Source organism: Cydia strobilella, chromosome 9, assembly GCF_947568885.1.
Source record: "Cydia strobilella chromosome 9, ilCydStro3.1, whole genome shotgun sequence".
Classification (NCBI taxonomy): domain Eukaryota; kingdom Metazoa; phylum Arthropoda; class Insecta; order Lepidoptera; family Tortricidae; genus Cydia; species Cydia strobilella.
Window position 1 is genome coordinate 15,865,054 of NC_086049.1, and position 18,129 is coordinate 15,883,182.

The 18,129-nt window shown below is 39.7% G+C and overlaps 1 protein-coding gene across 1 annotated transcript; it reads right to left on the reverse strand.

The window, feature by feature from the left end:
* Positions 1–789: 789 nt before the first annotated feature.
* On the reverse strand, positions 790–17,823 carry LOC134744426 (sulfide:quinone oxidoreductase, mitochondrial). Its single transcript, XM_063678239.1, has 15 exons — positions 17,650–17,823; positions 17,099–17,204; positions 15,921–16,145; positions 15,093–15,293; positions 12,807–13,001; positions 12,359–12,560; positions 10,965–11,127; positions 9,901–9,903; positions 5,724–5,829; positions 5,202–5,426; positions 4,648–4,848; positions 3,972–4,154; positions 2,602–2,800; positions 1,353–1,525; positions 790–955 (listed from the first exon to the last, which is right to left on the reverse strand). The coding sequence occupies exons 1-15, from the start codon at positions 17,742–17,744 to the stop codon at positions 818–820; spliced, it is 2,415 nt and encodes an 804-aa protein (XP_063534309.1). The 5' UTR covers positions 17,745–17,823; the 3' UTR covers positions 790–817.
* Positions 17,824–18,129: the final 306 nt, after the last annotated feature.

Here is an 18,129-nt window from a genome sequence, read left to right on the forward strand (position 1 = left end):
GTAGTTTATCAGCCGGCATCATACTGGGCTGCTGCGTCATAGTATCCCTACTCATAGCCATAGCGTTATCCGTATTCTTGGTGAAGAGTAGGAAGAAATACCAAGTGAGACAGGAGGCGTTGAAGAGAAAGAGACAGAGCGCGTATGACGCCAGGGTAAGGAACAGTTCAAGGCGTTGAACAAAGCGTAACTTATAGAAGATATGAATTATGTTTTGGAGTTACCAAAGGTAAATAATCAATGTACCGCCCACCGCTAAACGTTAAGTGTTAAGGTACTAATTACTCAGTATAAAAGTGCGCCACGAGGGAAAGTATTTGTGACGTTTGCAAACAAAAGGTACCACATTGTCGGTTGTCGATAAGGTTGATTTCAAATTGAAGCTATATGGAAATAGCGCCTTATTGACAACCGACAATAAGTACCAATAAGTAGAAACGCAAGCTTATGGTCGGTATTACCGTAAATTTTGTAAGATTAGTCTGTACATAAATAAGTCATAGTTTAGACACAACTGTATGAGCAATATTTATTTTTGTATAGATATTTTCTGTAAATAAAGACAATTAGTGTTTAGGTAGGTATAAGATTAAAAATATTTTATGTAGACAGGTACCAATATCAAGATAAAATAGAGTTAGTTTCAAACCAAAAGATCACAATTATATTATGTATGTAAGTTTAGATATTACCTACATATGTAAGAAATTACTAAATATAACACAGTTTTAACCTTTTTGTAACTATAATAGGTACTGTTACTATTTTTTGACAATATTTATTAAAAGGCAAAAACCTTAAAAAACATACTGAGGTTTTATTTCTTCGTCCGAAAAGGGTTACTCAATCTGGGTAATTTTTTAGGTCCGTTCCACTTTCCTTTAATGATCTTATTCCAATAAAGATATGGGAAATAATCTCGTTTCATGTAGTAGAACAGTTTTCGCTCTTTACTCTGAAACAATACACTATAAAGTAGCAGTTTTGAATGATTCCGGGTTAGTTTCACTATATCGACAATACAAAAGGTAATCACACATGCGGAACTCCTTTTCTTATAAGTGAAATTAGAAATCCTTTTCTGTTCCGCTTGTTTAGTTGTAGTTTATTATGCAACACGGCCCTAGTCGAATGGGATAGTTTCACAAAGCTCCTTAATTCGACTTCTTTGTCTGTCCTGTCATCCTAATTTGAACTTAAACGTGCTAGTAATAAGGGCTACCTGGACGAACGGCAAGGTCTCACAAGGCTGCTTGTCGTAGCACTCGTAGCGCAATCATAGCACTCGTAGCAGTCGTGTCAATTGTCAGTCATTATATTTTGAACTTTAACGCGCTAGCACTAAGGTCTACCTGGTCGAACGGGAAGGTTTCACACGGCTGCTTATCGTAGCGGAACTCGGCCAGGATGCCGGTGCGGTATGACGTCATCATGGCGCATGCGCCGTAGCCGTCGTACTTGGCTGACGGCTGGCGGCCCTGCATGGTGGCCCAGAGGTTTTGTTCTACCACGTGGCTTTGGCGAGCTGAAAACGAGAATTAGAAATATTGGTCAGTTGTCATTAAAAATAAATCTACGACTTACTTGTATGTTTAGAAGTGTTGAGGTTCTTTTGGACGTTATGAATATATTATGTATCATAATAAGTGATGCAAATAGGGTCATCATCATATACTTAAGAGTAAGTCTCTTGTCGGTGGAGCAATTTCCATGTTTCGCGGTCCTCTGCCTTCTCTTTGACAGCCTGATACGACACCACGTTGAGTTTTTCCTTTATCTGATGTATGTACGCTCTCCTTGGTCTTCCCTCCTTCCTCTTTGCTTCAACTTTCCCTTCTATGATGTTTTTGATAAGGTAGTTGATAAACTTTTATTAATGGTATCAGTCGATCAGGTTTGTTTTGAGGATCAAATGTCGGGACCCATTGCTGCTATGCTAAAAGCTGGAGTTGCAGGCGTACATAGGATACGGAGACTGCTTAACACCAGGCGGGCCGTATGCTTGTTTGCCACCGACGTAGTATTGTAAAAAAACCTGCCAAGTGCGAGTCGGCCTCGCGCACCGAGGGTTCCGTACTTTTTAGTATTTGTTGTTATAAATAAATAAATAAATAAATAAAAAGCCTTTATTAATTCTCTACATATTTTTTTTTAAATATGTTTATAAAAGTAAAAAAAAAAGTTTTCTATTGTGTAGAGACCCCTCTACGGGTGAAGGCCTCCTCCAGATTCAGCCAGTTTTTTCTGTCCTTGGCCTTCTGTGACCAGTCTTGACCGGCTGTAGCCACGATTTCGTCGAGCCATTTTTCTTTAGGTTTCCCTTTGTTTCTTGTCCCCGAAGGGCCCCACCATAGGGTGGTTATTTTTGCCCATCTGTCCCTATGCATACGTGCTGTATGGCCACACCATTTCCATTTTATTTAATTTTATTTGTTGTTATAGCGGCAACATAAATACATCATCTGAGAAAATTTCAACTGTCTAGCTATCACGGTTCATGAGATACAGCCTGGTGACAGACAGACGGATGGCGGAGTCTTAGTAATAGGGTCCCGTTTTTACCCTGTGGGTACGGAACCCTAAAAAAGTAGGGTAACTTACCAACGGCAGCAGCTGTTTTGCTATTAGGCGTATTAGTGCAGTCTCCTAAGCCGTACACGTTGCTGAACTGGCGGTGCTGCAGGGTGTACTGGTCTACATCAAGGTAGCCGGTTTCGTCGGCGAGTTGGGACTGCGCCAGGCCGGTGGGTGGCGACATGCGAGGTGTCACGTGGAGGAAGTTGTACGGGAGTGTTATGGGCTGTGGAGGAAGGAACATCTGTGTATCAGAATTAAATATAACGAGCTTTTAAAGGCTGTTCTCAAAATATATGTTACGGTCGGGTGCGGGTAGTTACAACTTAAAACAACCTTACCTTATCACCTTTTTAGGGTTCCGTACCCAAAGGGTAAAAACGGGACCCTATTACAAGACTCCGCTGTCCATCTGTCTGTCTGTCACCAGGCTGTATCTCATGATCCGTGATAGCTAGACAGTTGAAATTTTCACAGATGATGTATTTCTGTTCCATTCTGAGAGAACTAAAAATCACCAAACGACTCTCAACAATCTGCCAGGAGAGGGCTCTCAGATTCTTTGGGCACATAATGCGATCGCCACACTACAGCCTCGAACGTGACATCATAATGGGGCAAGTTGAAGGCAGGCGCGCTAGAGGAAGAGCCTCTGCAAGATGGTCGGATTCCATTAGACAAGCATGTGGTTCCATGCAGAGGGCAGCCCACATAGCCCTTGACCGCGTTAAATGGAGGGATATAGTTGTTGGTCACGATCCTCAGTCATGAGGGAACGACGAAGAAGTATTTCTGTTGCCGCTATAACAACAAATACTAAAAACCGAGGTTTTTTAAATACATTTTTTATGAACTATACTGGTAATATCAATCAGACTGCCGAAATTTTTTCTGTTAATGACCGTTTGACTAATGAAATTGTTGTCGTCTGTCGACTGTCGTAAAATGAACTCAACTAGAGGAAGGAGGAGTAGGAGATGTAGTGTAACACTTATTCCTGCCATAGGCATATCTCTTCGTTGGGAACAAATCCGCCGCCGCATCAAATTAACTACACAGCAACAGCGATGACGTCCACCGTCAAGTCACCGGACCAGTTAGCCGGCGACGGGCCCGGAGGCCGGTTTGCGGGGGGACGTCAGAATCGAAAATAACGGCTCGCGGAACGCACACATATCGCGTCGCGACGAAATAAATTAAGATTAATTATTTTGTAACTACTGCACTTAAAATTAGTGTTTAGTCCCCTATCGTTTTATTCCGCAGTCTAGATCTCCTGGATTCATTAAATACGAACTAGGCACTAGACGCAACATCATCTTTGAAGTATTGAGGATGAAGATGTGGCTTGACTTTTCAACCTTTAAAACTCAGAAAATAAAGCATAAGATGCCTACCATTCCAGAAGCGTCCACAAAAACAGCATGTTTCGGCGTGACCTCCACCAACTCGCAGCACGTATTAACGGCCACGGTACGCGCACTGGCTACGCGCTCTAGCGCTTTGGCGTATTTCGGGACGCCGAAAATGGCATCGGAGCCAGTGTTGTAGGTTATGTTTAGAAGATCGCGTTTTTTGTTCTATAAATACAGAAAGAGTGAGACATTAAAGTTAGGTACATATGTCAGCGACAAATATTTTCATCACTGACTCCTGCAACTTAGAAGCATGGAGAGAGCTACTAAAAAGAAGATGAAATTTACAATTAAGGGCATTCCATATAAGTTTGTAGAGTTGTTAGTCTTAAATATGTCCATTGGTAAACGGGGGCAGGTCTGATCCTTTTTGCTTGTGGTTCCTGTAGATATTAGGTAGGTACACTTTTTTACGTGTCGTAACGTAACCAGTATTTTGCTTCATCAACTTACGAATGGCGTGACAGGTCTTCTGGCAGTACTCCGGTGAGTGATGAAGGTGGATGTTGACAAATCTTCCTAAATAAAGTAGCCATCAGGTACCCCTACGAGTACATGATTTTCTGCGCGGCTTCTAAGCATTTCGCCCCGTCTCGAGGGAATGTTAACATAGCCAATGCACCTAATGGTAAATTTTGTAACTGAGATGTTGACGAACCTTTCTAAAGTAGTCATCAGCGAGGTACATGATCTTCTGCGCGGCGCCAGAACATTTCGCGCCATCGCGTGGGAATGTGAAGATGGCATGACCCCCGGCTGTACGCTGAATGGCCGACCATGTCTTCTGGCAGTGTTCCGGAGAATATATTGTGGTTACGCAGCTGCACGGGTCGTCCAGCGCTGCTTTCAGGCCGCTTATCTGAAGACAGGTTCATATTAGCAAGAGGAGTTACTATTACCACGAAATAACTAAATTACAGATTCTCTGGCATAGTACTAGGTACAAATAGAGTTGGAAGAAGTAAACGTCAGTGCTGCACAGTAAAGAGAGGCTTTGTTTCATGTTTAGGTATCTGTTACCTGTGGTTAACACGTACAAAGCATATAATTTAAGGATCCTAAAATAACACCACGATCATGGCAATAGAAATGCAGATTTCTCGCAGTCTACAAAGAAAATATGACAAACTTAACTGCGATTCTCTGAAGAGCCAAGGAGCTTCCTTAGTTAATCTACACCGAATTTGACAGGTAAAACTTGCTGTGTCTTACCTTGTAATAATCATTAATAAGCCCCACAGATACCACCAGGAAGTCATAATAAATTTCATCCCCACCATGCATATGGACAACGTGGTTGCATGGGTCGAAATGCCACGCGTAGTCTTTGATGCAACACACGCCGGGCGGCAACACGGAGCGGAGGGGTTTCTTGCTTTGATCGAACTCCTTGATACCGGCGGCCACCAGGGGGAAGAGGGGTTGGTAGTAGTGGAACTGGATAGTTTAAGTTAAAAAATAATTAATATTGCAGGCGCCTTAAATGTATGGCGTTAAAAAGCCATATAAGTGAGAAATGTGCAGTTTTCAAGGCGAATAAGAAATCTATTAGGGGCGCCGACTAGTAGTTAAGGTTAATGTTCAGATTGCCATATTTTCATTCCATGCCATTCCTACCTTCAACCTTAGCAAAAAACTAAGAAGCAAAAAGCAAACATGTTTCTAAGTGAAATAAGATTCGAAATTGAGTGTCTTGATTAAAACGGCAAAATATATAACGTTTATATTACTTACTTCTGCTGGGTCTATGACACAAATTTCACTGTTCTTCAATTTGTTGGAGAATCGCCAGGCGACGCTACAGCCACCCGTTCCTCCCCCCACTATCAGTAATTTACATCTAAAAGCACAAATTAGATAAGGTACCTGATGTAGGAACAAGTAAGCCTATCGCACAAAAAAAAAACACGTACCTGAGTTGGTATTCAGGCCGATAACAGTGTATATTTACCCTGATATTAAAATTACCATTGCCATTTTAAAATAGGTACTATTCAAAGCGTTAAAAAAAGTGTGTGCGTGTAATATTTACGCGCGATTGAAGTAAAACTTCTTTGACGATGACGTTTATCGCTATGTTGGCACTTTAACGTGTGTCCTGATCCCGCCCGCTTTAAAGGCAATTTTAGCGTGCTACACATAGGGCTCAAATTTAAGTAACAGTTTTTTGCTGTCTTCAAAATCTTCGAATATTCTTACACGTCGTCCTACATTACCCGTGTTAGCTCCGAATGCTGTTATCTGAATTTGAACCATAGAATTAGAACGCTAAAATTGCCTTTTAACCGGGCGTGAGGCGTGATCTTTTTCACTGATGAGTAATGAGGTAGCCACCGCGGCGCTCAAAAGAAACAATGCCTTTTGTTTAACAGCTTAAGAATTTGGGCGAAAAAATAATTTGAGATAATTCATACTAGTCATTATTGACACTCAAACATAAATAAAGTACTCACTTGTATTTATTATTACTAGTGCTTGAGGCGAACCTGTAGTGCAACTGTGACGTCACATGTCGGTAAACATTCAGCTTGTTCAGAACGATGGCCATTTGTAAACATCAGCTATAACTATTTATATAAATTTGTGTTTGTCATTGTTGATTGCGTTTAGCTGAAATTTTGACGGCGAAGCCAACTAGATTCATGAACATAGGGATTATGGGGGATTAAAATCAAGGTTGCACACGTTACAGTTACTTAATACAGTTTACAAACCTAAAAATGTGTTCCAGGTACTAAAGATTCAGCCTACCTAATACCACAGAATAAATAATAGTACTAGGTACAGAAGATTCACTCTCTAACAAAACGGTAGCGGTGCGCGGCAACTACTATGGCTAAACACCAAAATTGGTGTGAGCCGCATGTACTTGTAGCGACGCGACCAAATCGCGGAGTGAGCCACGCATAATACCTAAATACGGTGTTCTGTACCGAAACGCAATAATTTGTCATCAGAAATGTACAGGAGTGGTATTTGATATAAATCTGTCATCAACTGCAATGAATCTCGTTCGTTTTTATATAATAATATTGGTGCGAGCAAAATGCAATGCGACAGCTGTGTGATGAGATCAAATGTAAAATCTGAACGCCCCTCCTGTCGATTCACCAAAGCTGGCGTGAATTGAACACGTGACAGAAATTTTATACTACAATGAAACGATAGGTTTATGTAAAAATATATATTTTATTAGAGCATCTGATTATGTACATAACATGCCAAAAACGTAATTTAAATTGATATAATATAGTTTAAGGCGGTTCCCTGAGCCAGAAGGCGAAAAATCTCCTTATATGATCCTGTTTTTCTAAGAGGCGTTGATATTAGCTTCCGATACACGAATTATGACACTTCGCTCGATACAATTAATTCCCAAAGTAACCTCTAACTCGGACTTTTAATCCAACTTTACTCGGTTATTTATTATGTGATACTATAAATAAAAAAAGAAGAAAAAACAATCTTAACTTAAATAATCATTTCATAGCTTTCGAATTTCGATATTGTAAGGTAACGTTTTTAAAATAAATAAAAATCGACAAAATTCGATCAAAATTGACACTTGGCGCGCTTGATCTTTCCCGTTCTTTCTTGCGAAATGTGACAGAGACAGCGGCAAACCGACGGAACGGCCTTAAATAATTTATTAAAATTGTGTTATAATTCACTAGTTGGTGATATAACATTAAAAATGTGAGTATAGAACGTTAATCCAAAATTTACAGTTAAAAGCGGTGTACAGACTACACAACAATCATAAAATAACAAAAGTAAATATAATATACATGTATACAAATTCGATGACTTTCTAGTAGAATGAAACTATAACAAAATATTATTTAAATTCACCAAAAAAAAGTCAAAAATATTGGTAGAAATATTTACACCAATTGTAGCAAATAGACAAAGTAATAAGTTTGTCGATCAAAATAAAAATGGCAACGTTAGTTAATTCACGCGATAACGTCGACATCTTAATATCTAAGTATGCTCGTTTCAACCTTCCAATATAACTAATAACTTAAAATAAATCCGATATATACATACTAAATTATGTAATTTCAACCATTTGCGCTCTTCTAAAAGCATAATATTATGCTTTGAACTCATAGTCCTAACTTTCTTATTTTGTTGCGAAGTTTTTAAAGCACCATCATGTAATTTTTCCTAATCAAGCTTTGCACCAATTCTTACTTAGAATTTGCACCAATTCTTACTTAGAAGAACTCTGCAAGCTTTTTGTGCGTAGTGGGCATTAAATCAGGGCCGTGTCAAAATAAGAGTTAAAATCATTCGCACACCAATAAACTTCTTAAACATTTCCACCAATAAAGTACATTATAAACTTTATAAATGAGTAAAGTTCCATCTAAAAAAACATTATTAAAAAAATATCACACCCGGTGGCATAACTTTAGGGCAGCAAAGTGGCCAAAATGCCAAAGCCTTGGCCCAAGAGGATCCCCAAATTGTCTGAAATGACGTGAGCTTTGCCCGCATTGCCTGCCTTCGATGAATTTGCCACGGTTCTCAGTATAATTACGACATGATCATATATCGCGTAAGAAAAATTTAACCTTAAAAACTGCAACTCGACTAAATTGCGCTTACGTTACCTTCTCTTACGGACGTTATGGTAAACTTCCTAATGCTCGACATTTTAATGCCCGGTAGATGTCACCTGGGGGCTGAGCACGGTCGCATTTTTATCGCCTGTCACCATGCCTGTCACGTTCTAACAAGTATGGAAGTGCGAAAGTGGGAATAGTAACAGGCGATAAGAATGCAACCATACTGCCACCGCTGGAACGATCACGACGACAACTGGTGGCGAGCACTTGGACGTCTACCTTACTTGGCGAACGGGTTGACGATCTTTCTGATGAATTCGGGCCCGTGGTAGTAGCCCTTCAGCATAAGGTTCCAGTATATGAAGGGGAAGAGGTGGCGTTTCATTTGGTACGCTAACCGGCTTTCCGTTGCCTGTGGAAGTGTAAAACAAATATTAGGAAAGGGAATAATAATAATCCATACCAATATCCACACTAATACTAAAAATGCGAAAGTCTGTCTGTGTGTTACCTTTTCACGCTTAAACCGCTTTAGTTGAAATTCAGCATAGAGATAATTTGAGTCCCGGAGAAGGACATAGGAGTTTTTATCCCGAAAATCATCCCTTAAGAGGGTCAAAAGCGGGGTGGAATTGAGATAATTAATGAATTGCCTGAATTTGTGTGCATATTCAATGATTGCCATGAGACTTTATTCAGGCGCTATACTTACTTTAGCTGCTGTTACTAAGTCCACGCAGACGAAGTCGAGGCGCGGGCAAAAGTTAGTAAATAATAATTCAGCCTATATACGTCCCACTGCTGGGCACAGGCCTCCTCTCATGCACGAGATTGAGCTATAGTCCTCACGCTAGCTCAATGCGGATTGGGGACTTCACATACACCTTTTGAATTCCTTCGCTCGCAAATGTATGCAGATTTCCTCACGATGCAAGAAAGGGAAAGTTGACAAAATGAACAAAAAATGACGGATAAATATTTAAAGTAGCTATTTTTAATCACAGTAGCTCTGTATGTAAATTGTAATGTAATAACTTTTATAGTTTAACGTTACCGTAAATCCAAAATTTTAACGTTATATTTGCATCCAACAGCCGCCCATTAGCGTTCTGTCAATAAATGAACTATAAACAAATATTTGCTTTGAAAAAAGAAGAAACTAAAGGCAGGGATAGGTAATAAAATACTGAAAATACTTCTATGGTATGGACTATCATTACAAAATTATGAATACAATTAACTACAAACAAACTAACTTTTTATGTACATGCAGTTATCATCAAATGACTACTTAATTAGCAAAGTATCAAAGTAAGTAATTTTATAACCTCATATACTTACTAAGCATACTTAGAGCTGTTACGCACTGTCGACTTGTCGCCCGCGACTTAGTCGATGGCGACTGTAATTCTCTATATATTATACTAGCGACCGGCCCCGGCTTCGCACGGGCAGTTCAACTAATTTACACAAAACCTTTACAAATTATACTGTATAAACCTTCCTCTTGAATCACTATTTAAAAAATCCGCATCAAAATCCGTTGCCTAGTTTTAAAAATCTAAGCATACATAGGGACAGACATACAGACAGAGCGGAAAGCGACTTTGTTTTATACTATGTAGTGATGGGCGTTTACGCACTACGCACGTCGCGTTTACGCACGCCGGTCGCCAGAGCGACTCTACGACTCGCTGCGTAGCGGCGACGCACAAGCGGCTGCTGGTCGCCGGCGACCACTAGGAACACGGGTTCAAATGGAAGCGTTTACACTGCGAGGAACTGTCGAGACGACCAATTTGTATCGGTCTCTCTCTTAACCTTTTGGACGCCAATGACGGATATATCGGCACCATAGGTCCAATGCCAACTTACCAATGTCATAGACCACACAGCAACATAGACCTACGTGCATGTGCATAAAGTTCAATTTCAGTTTTGACACTTTGGTGACGTGACGTCCGAGTGACAGCTTTTGTGTTTGACACGGCGTTGAAAAGGTTAAACATAGCTGTGAAGAACACAACATATTTTAGTAATGCTTGAGCTCGGTTTGGTCCAGGGATCGTTACCGGTATAACTTAAAATCATAATATCACGTAGCATTTGAAATATTTCTTTGATATTGTAGAATGGTGTTTAAGTAAGAACAATGAGATCAGATTACCTAAATGAAATGGAAAAATATACATAAACAACCGAGATACCGAAATTGAATACCGGTTAATTTGTATGAAAAATATACCGGTATTCGATCCCTGGTTTGGTCTCCTGGCCCTAGTTGCCTATGTTTTGGTCGCCGAGAGACCAAGTCGCCGAGACTAGTCGACAGCGCGCAACGGTTCTAACTAAATATACCTCTAGGCGGCTACCCAACTGTCAACTTACTACCTGGTTGAACGGCATGGTCTCATGCACAACGCCATCGTACAAGAACTCAGCCAGTATGCAGGTGTTGTATGACGTCACCAGCGGGCAGGCGCCGTATCCGTCGTACTTCTGTTTCGGGTTGTCCTTCGCCATCGTTGATAAGAGGTTGTGCTCTAGGACGTAGCACTGTTTCGCTGGAATTAAGGGAAAATGGGTCTCTTTTCTTTCACATAAAGTTTTAAGTCATAATGTATTGTTTGTCCACACTTTCGTTAGTCATAATTTGGTTTTTCTCAGAAACGCGTAACTTTTCAGGATTTCCATAAAACAAACCTAATCTATCTATAGGATAACCTTACGAAAATCCTGAAAGAATTATGAATGATGATAATCTAACAACCGTTACATTATGACTTTCAATAATTATGTATAAGGGACCCCAGGGAAAATTCATATTATAGGAAAAAAACCGGACAAGTGCGAGTCGGACTCGCCCACCGAGGGTTCCGTACTTTTAGTATTTGTTGTTACAGCGGCAACAGAAATACATCTGTGAAAAATTCAACTGTAGCTATCACGCGGTTCATGAGATACAGTTTGGTGACAAACACACAGACGGACAGAGAAGTCTTAGTAATAGTCCCATTTTTACCCTTTGGGTCCGCAACCCTAAAAAGAAAGTAAAACGGGCGCGAATTTATTATGTTTTTCGACGGCAGAAGCAGCATTAAAAAATCTTGAAGCAGATAGGGAATGAAAATATGGTACATTAAAATATGACTGGTTTGCGGTATAGCTAGAAAGTCGCGGATCGTGCGTAAGGAGTTCATTTGTCTATTTAGCTGATTATTATTTATTTAATAAGGATGAATGTATTGTTTTAAAAGAGCGGGACCCAACACTGAGCCCTGAGATACTCCGCGTCATTTCCAAGACTTTAGAAGGTGGCCTGACAGACAAAGTTTAAATTTAAATAAAGTAGATATGGAATAGGCATGTGCAAATATTCAAAGTAGTCCTTTATTTGTGTACTTACAACTATAAAGGTTACTCAGTCATAATCCTCTTCAATATCTACGACTCACCAATATCAGCAGCAGTTTTGCTATTCCGCGCAGTCTCCGATCCCGTAAATGTTGGGGAACTTGGTGTGTTGTAGAGTGAACTTACCGACAGTTACAAGCAAGCCGGTCAATTGTGTAAATTACATAGAACAAAGGCCCCAATACTGAACCCCAAGGCACTCCGGTTTTTATTTACATTGAACCCATAAGTCTTGTCAGTTTACGTAAGTAGTACAAAGTGTCATGACAGATAGGATTTACACAAGTTAAAGCAGATATAGGACAGGTATGTGTGAGTCCGCAAAGTAACAATTTGTGAAAAATTACTTTATCAAAAGCCTATTGAAAGTCTACAACTTACCAATTGCAGCAGCAGTTTTACTATTTGGCGTATTAATGCAGTCTCCGATGCCGTACATATTGGGGAACTTGGTGTGCTGTAGAGTGAACTTGTCGACCTCTAGGTAGCCACTGGCGTCGGTGATGTCCTTGTTGTTATGGAGGAAATCCGGCGTCTTCATTGGAGGCGTGACGTGGATCATGTCGTAGGGCTGGACAAATGTCTGGGGGAAAATAATTTATAACGAAATACACATTTTTAAATTATGTGTAGGTATAGAACATATTTGTCACCAAAGACTATTTGAATGTACCTTCGCAGAAAGCGCACAAAGATTCGAAAGTAAATAAAATTCTTATACTACGAAGAGAAGACGTTGGTCTTACTATGCTTTCTTGGGCCGCTTATATTAAAATGACATTAAGTCTAAGTCCTCAATTGAAGAATAATAAATAAAAGTTCCCGATACCTTACTCTTATCCTTAGTGCTCACAAATACCCCTTCCTTCTTGTCTACATGCAGTTCCTTCAGCACCGTGGTGTAGTTAACCTTGATGTTCTTCCGTTCCACCACCTTAAGCAGCACGTCTGCGTACTTTTTCACGCCGAATATGACGGGCAGGCACGTGTTGTATGTTATGTTGGTTTTTGAACGGACGTTGGCCTGAAATATGACGATTGTAGTGTAGAGATTATATTTTCTTTACCAAAAGTACCTGCTTCTTTCATTGGGGGTACTAACAGGTCTTTACTGACTATTGTCATTGCAATAAGATTAACAAATTGTCAGTTAACAGTTTCGTCGATGGTACATTAGTTAAACATATTAATAACGGGTCACTCGCGTATTTTAAGTCTAAAAACGCTCGACATGTTTCACTCCGTACCGAGGAGCATCATCAGGAGCTTGCGTTGACGGTGACGGACCGGCGCAGACTGCGGGCCGCAGCCGCGTGAGTGACCCGTTATTAATATGTTTAATATGTCTGTGTCCCACGGAAGTTTTGGTACATTAGTTACACTGCATTTCAATTATGACGACCGCTGAATGTCATTCTGATTTTATTTAGCGTTCAAAATGGCGCGACGACTTCAAATCAACATCATTGTATTATAGCTAAATAATTACGCGTTGTTTTGAGACAATGGTGATTGTTGACGATTTTAAACAATGGTTAATAGTTGTAAATACTCTAAGTCTATATTATAATAGATCATTGCAGTTTCCATATCTATATCTATTAATTTTTTTTTTGTTAGTTCGGCCTAAATATAGTGTGAACTGATTATCAATTTCTAGTCAAAGACGACCGTTCTAGATATAAATATGTATACATTTTGGATGACTATTCTAATTTGAAACCCTAAAATTGGCAGCAAGTTTGAACAACTTTTATCTCTTGAAACGTTCTACGTTTGAGAAAAGATAAAAATAAATGAATGATCGCCGAATAAGATCCACATTCCCACAAAACAACACATAACAATATTTTCGCGACAACGCAGGCAGAGGCAGAGGCAGAGGCAGAGGGAGAGGCGAGAGGCTTTCTCGAGGCAGAGGTGTAGGGTTAGAGCCGGCGTAGCTTCATTTGACTTTCATAAGCGCATTGTCATAACTAATATGCCTACTTGAATAATAAACTATTATCTTTAACGGTTCAAGAAAAACCGGCCAAGTGAAAGTCGGACTCGCGCACGAAGGGTTCCGTACCATTACGTAAAAAAACGGCAATAAAATCACGTTTGTTGTATGGGAGACCCAATTAAATATTTATTTTATTCCGTTTTTAGTATTTGTTGTTATAGCGGCAACATAAATACATCATCTGTGAACATTTCAACAGTCTAGCTATCACGGTTCATGAGACACAGCCTGGTGACAGACAGACGGAAAGCGGAGTCTTAGTAATAGGGTCCCGTTTTTATCCTTTGGGTACAGAACCCTAAAAAGTATACCTGTCGCTGTCGTCAACGGCACTGATTACATTGCCGGTCGATTATTTAGCCAAAGACAGCTGTTATCACTGAACGAGTTGATAAACTTCAGGCCGCAAGCCTCGTTCAAGATTTAACCGAAAAAGTAAACGTTTTGACTGAATTGAGAATTTATTAAACAATTCACTTATAATTTCCAATACTTTACTATATCATTTACCAACTTTTATCTTATAAAGTTACGATTCAGGGTAACAACATTCGGCGTACCTACACTTTCCTTGTCAAAATAAAAAACATCACTCCGTGTTTTTCCGCAGTTAGAGAATATGGCTACTGGATTTGGACTTATAAAAGGAGTGCCTCAGGGAACTGTCATAGGTCCGCTATTATAAACAATTTTTAATACAGTTGCTCAAAAAGTGGTACTTTTTGTGGCTGCGTAGCGTGCGAGAAGCTCAATTTCTCGAACTAGTGCTTTTTACTTTTTAGTTCCAAACTATACTTTCGAAACGCAGTTAAAATGTAATTTAGCTTGAGCAGGTACCAGGGCCTCATGAGTTATGAGGAGGTGTCGTTGACCAACCCGCGCCGGGCCCGCGGCGGCCGCGGCCGGGGCGCGCACGAGTATGAAGGTATCGCGGGCTGCGGCAGCTCGCGTATCGCGGGCTGTATAGGTACTTTTGGTTTTGGTTTGGTTTGGTGGTATGATTCTACTAATGATATATTAATTTATTATTTTTTCGCAATTGTATTAAAAAACGTCGTTTACAACACGTGTGAAATGTCTTTTCACACTAGTTGTAAAATGTACTATTACCTTGTTAAACCAGGAATCAGCTAGATACGCGATCTTTTGCGGAGCTCCCGGGCATTTGATGGGTGTGTCCGGATACGTGAATATGGCCTCGCCTCCTTTGAGCTGTCGCATGTCACTCCATGTTTTTTCGCAGTAATCCGGGGAATATATTGTGGAGACGCCGCTGTCTTTATGCTGGAGCGCTTCGCTAAGGCCAGGGACCTGTAGAAGGGTTTTTATATAATTAGTTGAAAGTTCTATGTGTAACTTGTGTGTTTTATTAATGTTAAAGTACTAAATTATACATAATTCACGTTCCATAAGTATTTACATTGTTACAGTTACGTTGTTACTTGGGGCTAACAAGTCTCAAGACTTATGACACAAGTGATGGTAAGCGGACTATGCAACCTATGGACGCTTACAATTTTAAGGGTGTCACATGCGTGTTTCTGTAAGAGGTGTTGCATAGTCTTTAAACGTTTTGCAGCAGCTCTGGTTACCTACTTTTTGTTACGGCGCCTATACTAGCGTCCTAGTATAGTAGATAGGTGTAGTGGGTGGTAGTAAACTGACAATGCACCGTTTGTACCCTTACAATTCAAAGGGTGATACATGCGTGTTGCTGTAAGAGGATACGATAGCTTATGAACCCTTATGCGTAACAGCTCTGGTAACCCTAATTTTTTTAATAGAATGGTAAAAACAAGCACACAGCCCACCTGAAGATACAGTAATCTAAGGACGCTTAGAACAGAGGTGTCACAAGCGCGTTTCCCTTCACAAATCAGTGTATTCTTGAGGAAATCTGAAAGAGAATTTCACTAAATGATTAAAATTATGACTAACCTTGTCATAATCGTTCTGCAGCCCGACAGAGACCACGATGTACTCATATCTGATCTGGTCCCCATTAGCCGTGGTGACCTCCTGGTTCTTAGGGTCGACGCATGCAGCCGAGTCCCTCAGCCACCTAGCTCCTGCAGGGAGGACGCTGGACTCGCTTCGACGAGTGCTGGCTACGCTGGTGATACCGGCGCCAACTAGCGTCCAGAGCGGTTGGTAGTAGTGGTCCTGCATAGACGGTAGAAGATGAAACTTAATCTTAAGGCCGGTAATGAAAGCAGGAAAAAGCACAGTGAGATATAGGTTCTAACAACAACAATGTTTAAGGGGCAAAACACAATTACACGATACGACTTCGTGTTGCGACGTCGTGTCGTGGAAATCTATGTCCGTAAATTACTGATGAAAAATCAAGTCTTTGTCATTTCAATTGTAAGTTTTTATAGAGTCCAAATGGGAATGTAAAATGAGGGAAATATACAGGGGTAAACTTTGATTTTGTAAGTGTTATTAAATTATTTAACGAATCATTGCTAATCAGAAGACCTTGAAACAGAATTATCTGTTGACGCGCTGTAGGTACGACATAGGTTTATTTATAGTTATTCTTTATTATAATATACATATACCTAAGTGCCTAGAAATAAGTTATTTATAACAATAGTAATACTTAACTTAACTTTCTTGTAGTGTGTATTAGCCAAGCAGGGTTCATTTATTATAACCACTGTAGGTCTGTTGGTACATACAGGTAAAAGAAATACAAAATTTAGACCCCACAAAACCGGCTGCACTAAACCGGTTGCAGCCGGTTTTACAGTTCACTTTCGATAATACCAATAATGACATGTAATTCGGTCATAAAAAACCAATACTATGATTAAATATTCGTATTTTTAGTAATGACGTAACCCCTCTAACTCTTATCACTCCTATACATTTTGGCGTTCAAAAATGTATTTGCTTTCCTTTTTGATTTGAACGCGTTTTTACTTAGCTTATTTATTTATATCTTTATTGATCCCTCTTGAATAACAAGAACAGGCCACGTAGCCAAAATGGAAGAGTGGTAGAGGGACACAAAGCGTTTCGTTGTCGAAGCGATAGCGATTGTCACCTTGGCTAGTCCGGCAGGCCTGCTTATGGCCTGCTTAGATTGCTTGATATTCTAGGAAACTTACGCAACTTGGTTCCAGTACAATGACAGCATCTTTCCCGAGTCTCCGAGCAAATTTGGCTGCAATGGTGCAGCCTCCGGAGCCTCCCCCCACCACTAACAATTTACATCTGCAACAAACAAAATCAGAATTAAACATTCAAACCAAATTGTCAGTAAGTAAGAACAAAAAAAAACTATAGTCATCCTTTCGTTTGGGTGCTAGTACTAGTGTAAGACAAAGATAAGTATGATTTTCTGTCTATGTTTGAAATGATACATCCTTTGACAAACTATATGCTCATTTTTATTATCTTAATTGAATTTACCTGCAAGAGATTACTTAACTGCTGTGTGCAGAAATACAAGGGCAAAATTCAAACGAAAAGTTATTATTGTATACAATAGTAGCCAAAGCTATAACATCCAACTAAGTGTTACTAGGCATTCACAAATACAAGTAAATATGATTGCTCAGTAGTCATAAAACAGTATTGTAGTTATACTGTTTTATGACTTCTTAAAGATGATAAAATTCCTAAAGCGAATATCCTATATTTAAAAACTTTTACTTACGAATGAGTGGCGTTGTCTGGCGCCGTAACAGAGAAAGACCTTTGCCATCCAGAGTTGAAACATTTTGACCGCAACGAACGAGTTACGCTATTCATTTTTAGGACACAAAACACAAAAACGAGTCTTGGTGAATAGATTTCAAATTCGAGTGTGCAAATGACCGCAGAGACCGGCGGGCGCTTAGGAAGTAACCAGCCACCTTATTCGCAATTTCTATTTTGTGTTTTGGTAATGTACGTAGTGCGTACCGGAGAAATCAGCTGTGGAAATGTGATGTGAGAAAATAACAATATCAGAATTAACTGTCATTGTCAAATGTGTTATGTCATATGGAAACGTCAATGATAAGGGTTTGTATCTGGCGTTTTAAAAGGTATCTTGATTGATAATATTATTTCAAGACAATCTGTAAAGTACAAAAATATTGTATTATTTTATATAGTGATTATACTGATTATTTTGTAAATATATATAACTGCT

Bases quoted from the DNA above. Each gene is read 5' to 3' on its own strand.
- LOC134744426 (XM_063678239.1), bottom strand. From the start codon at position 17,744: ATGAATAGCGTAACTCGTTCGTTGCGGTCAAAATGTTTCAACTCTGGA. The intron at 16,146-17,098 runs GTAAGTTTCCTA...CCGTCTATGCAG, and splicing joins TTGTACTGGAACCAAGTTGC to GACCACTACTACCAACCGCT. The intron at 5,427-5,723 runs GTAAGTAATATA...TAAACTATCCAG, and splicing joins GTGTCATAGACCCAGCAGAA to TTCCACTACTACCAACCCCT.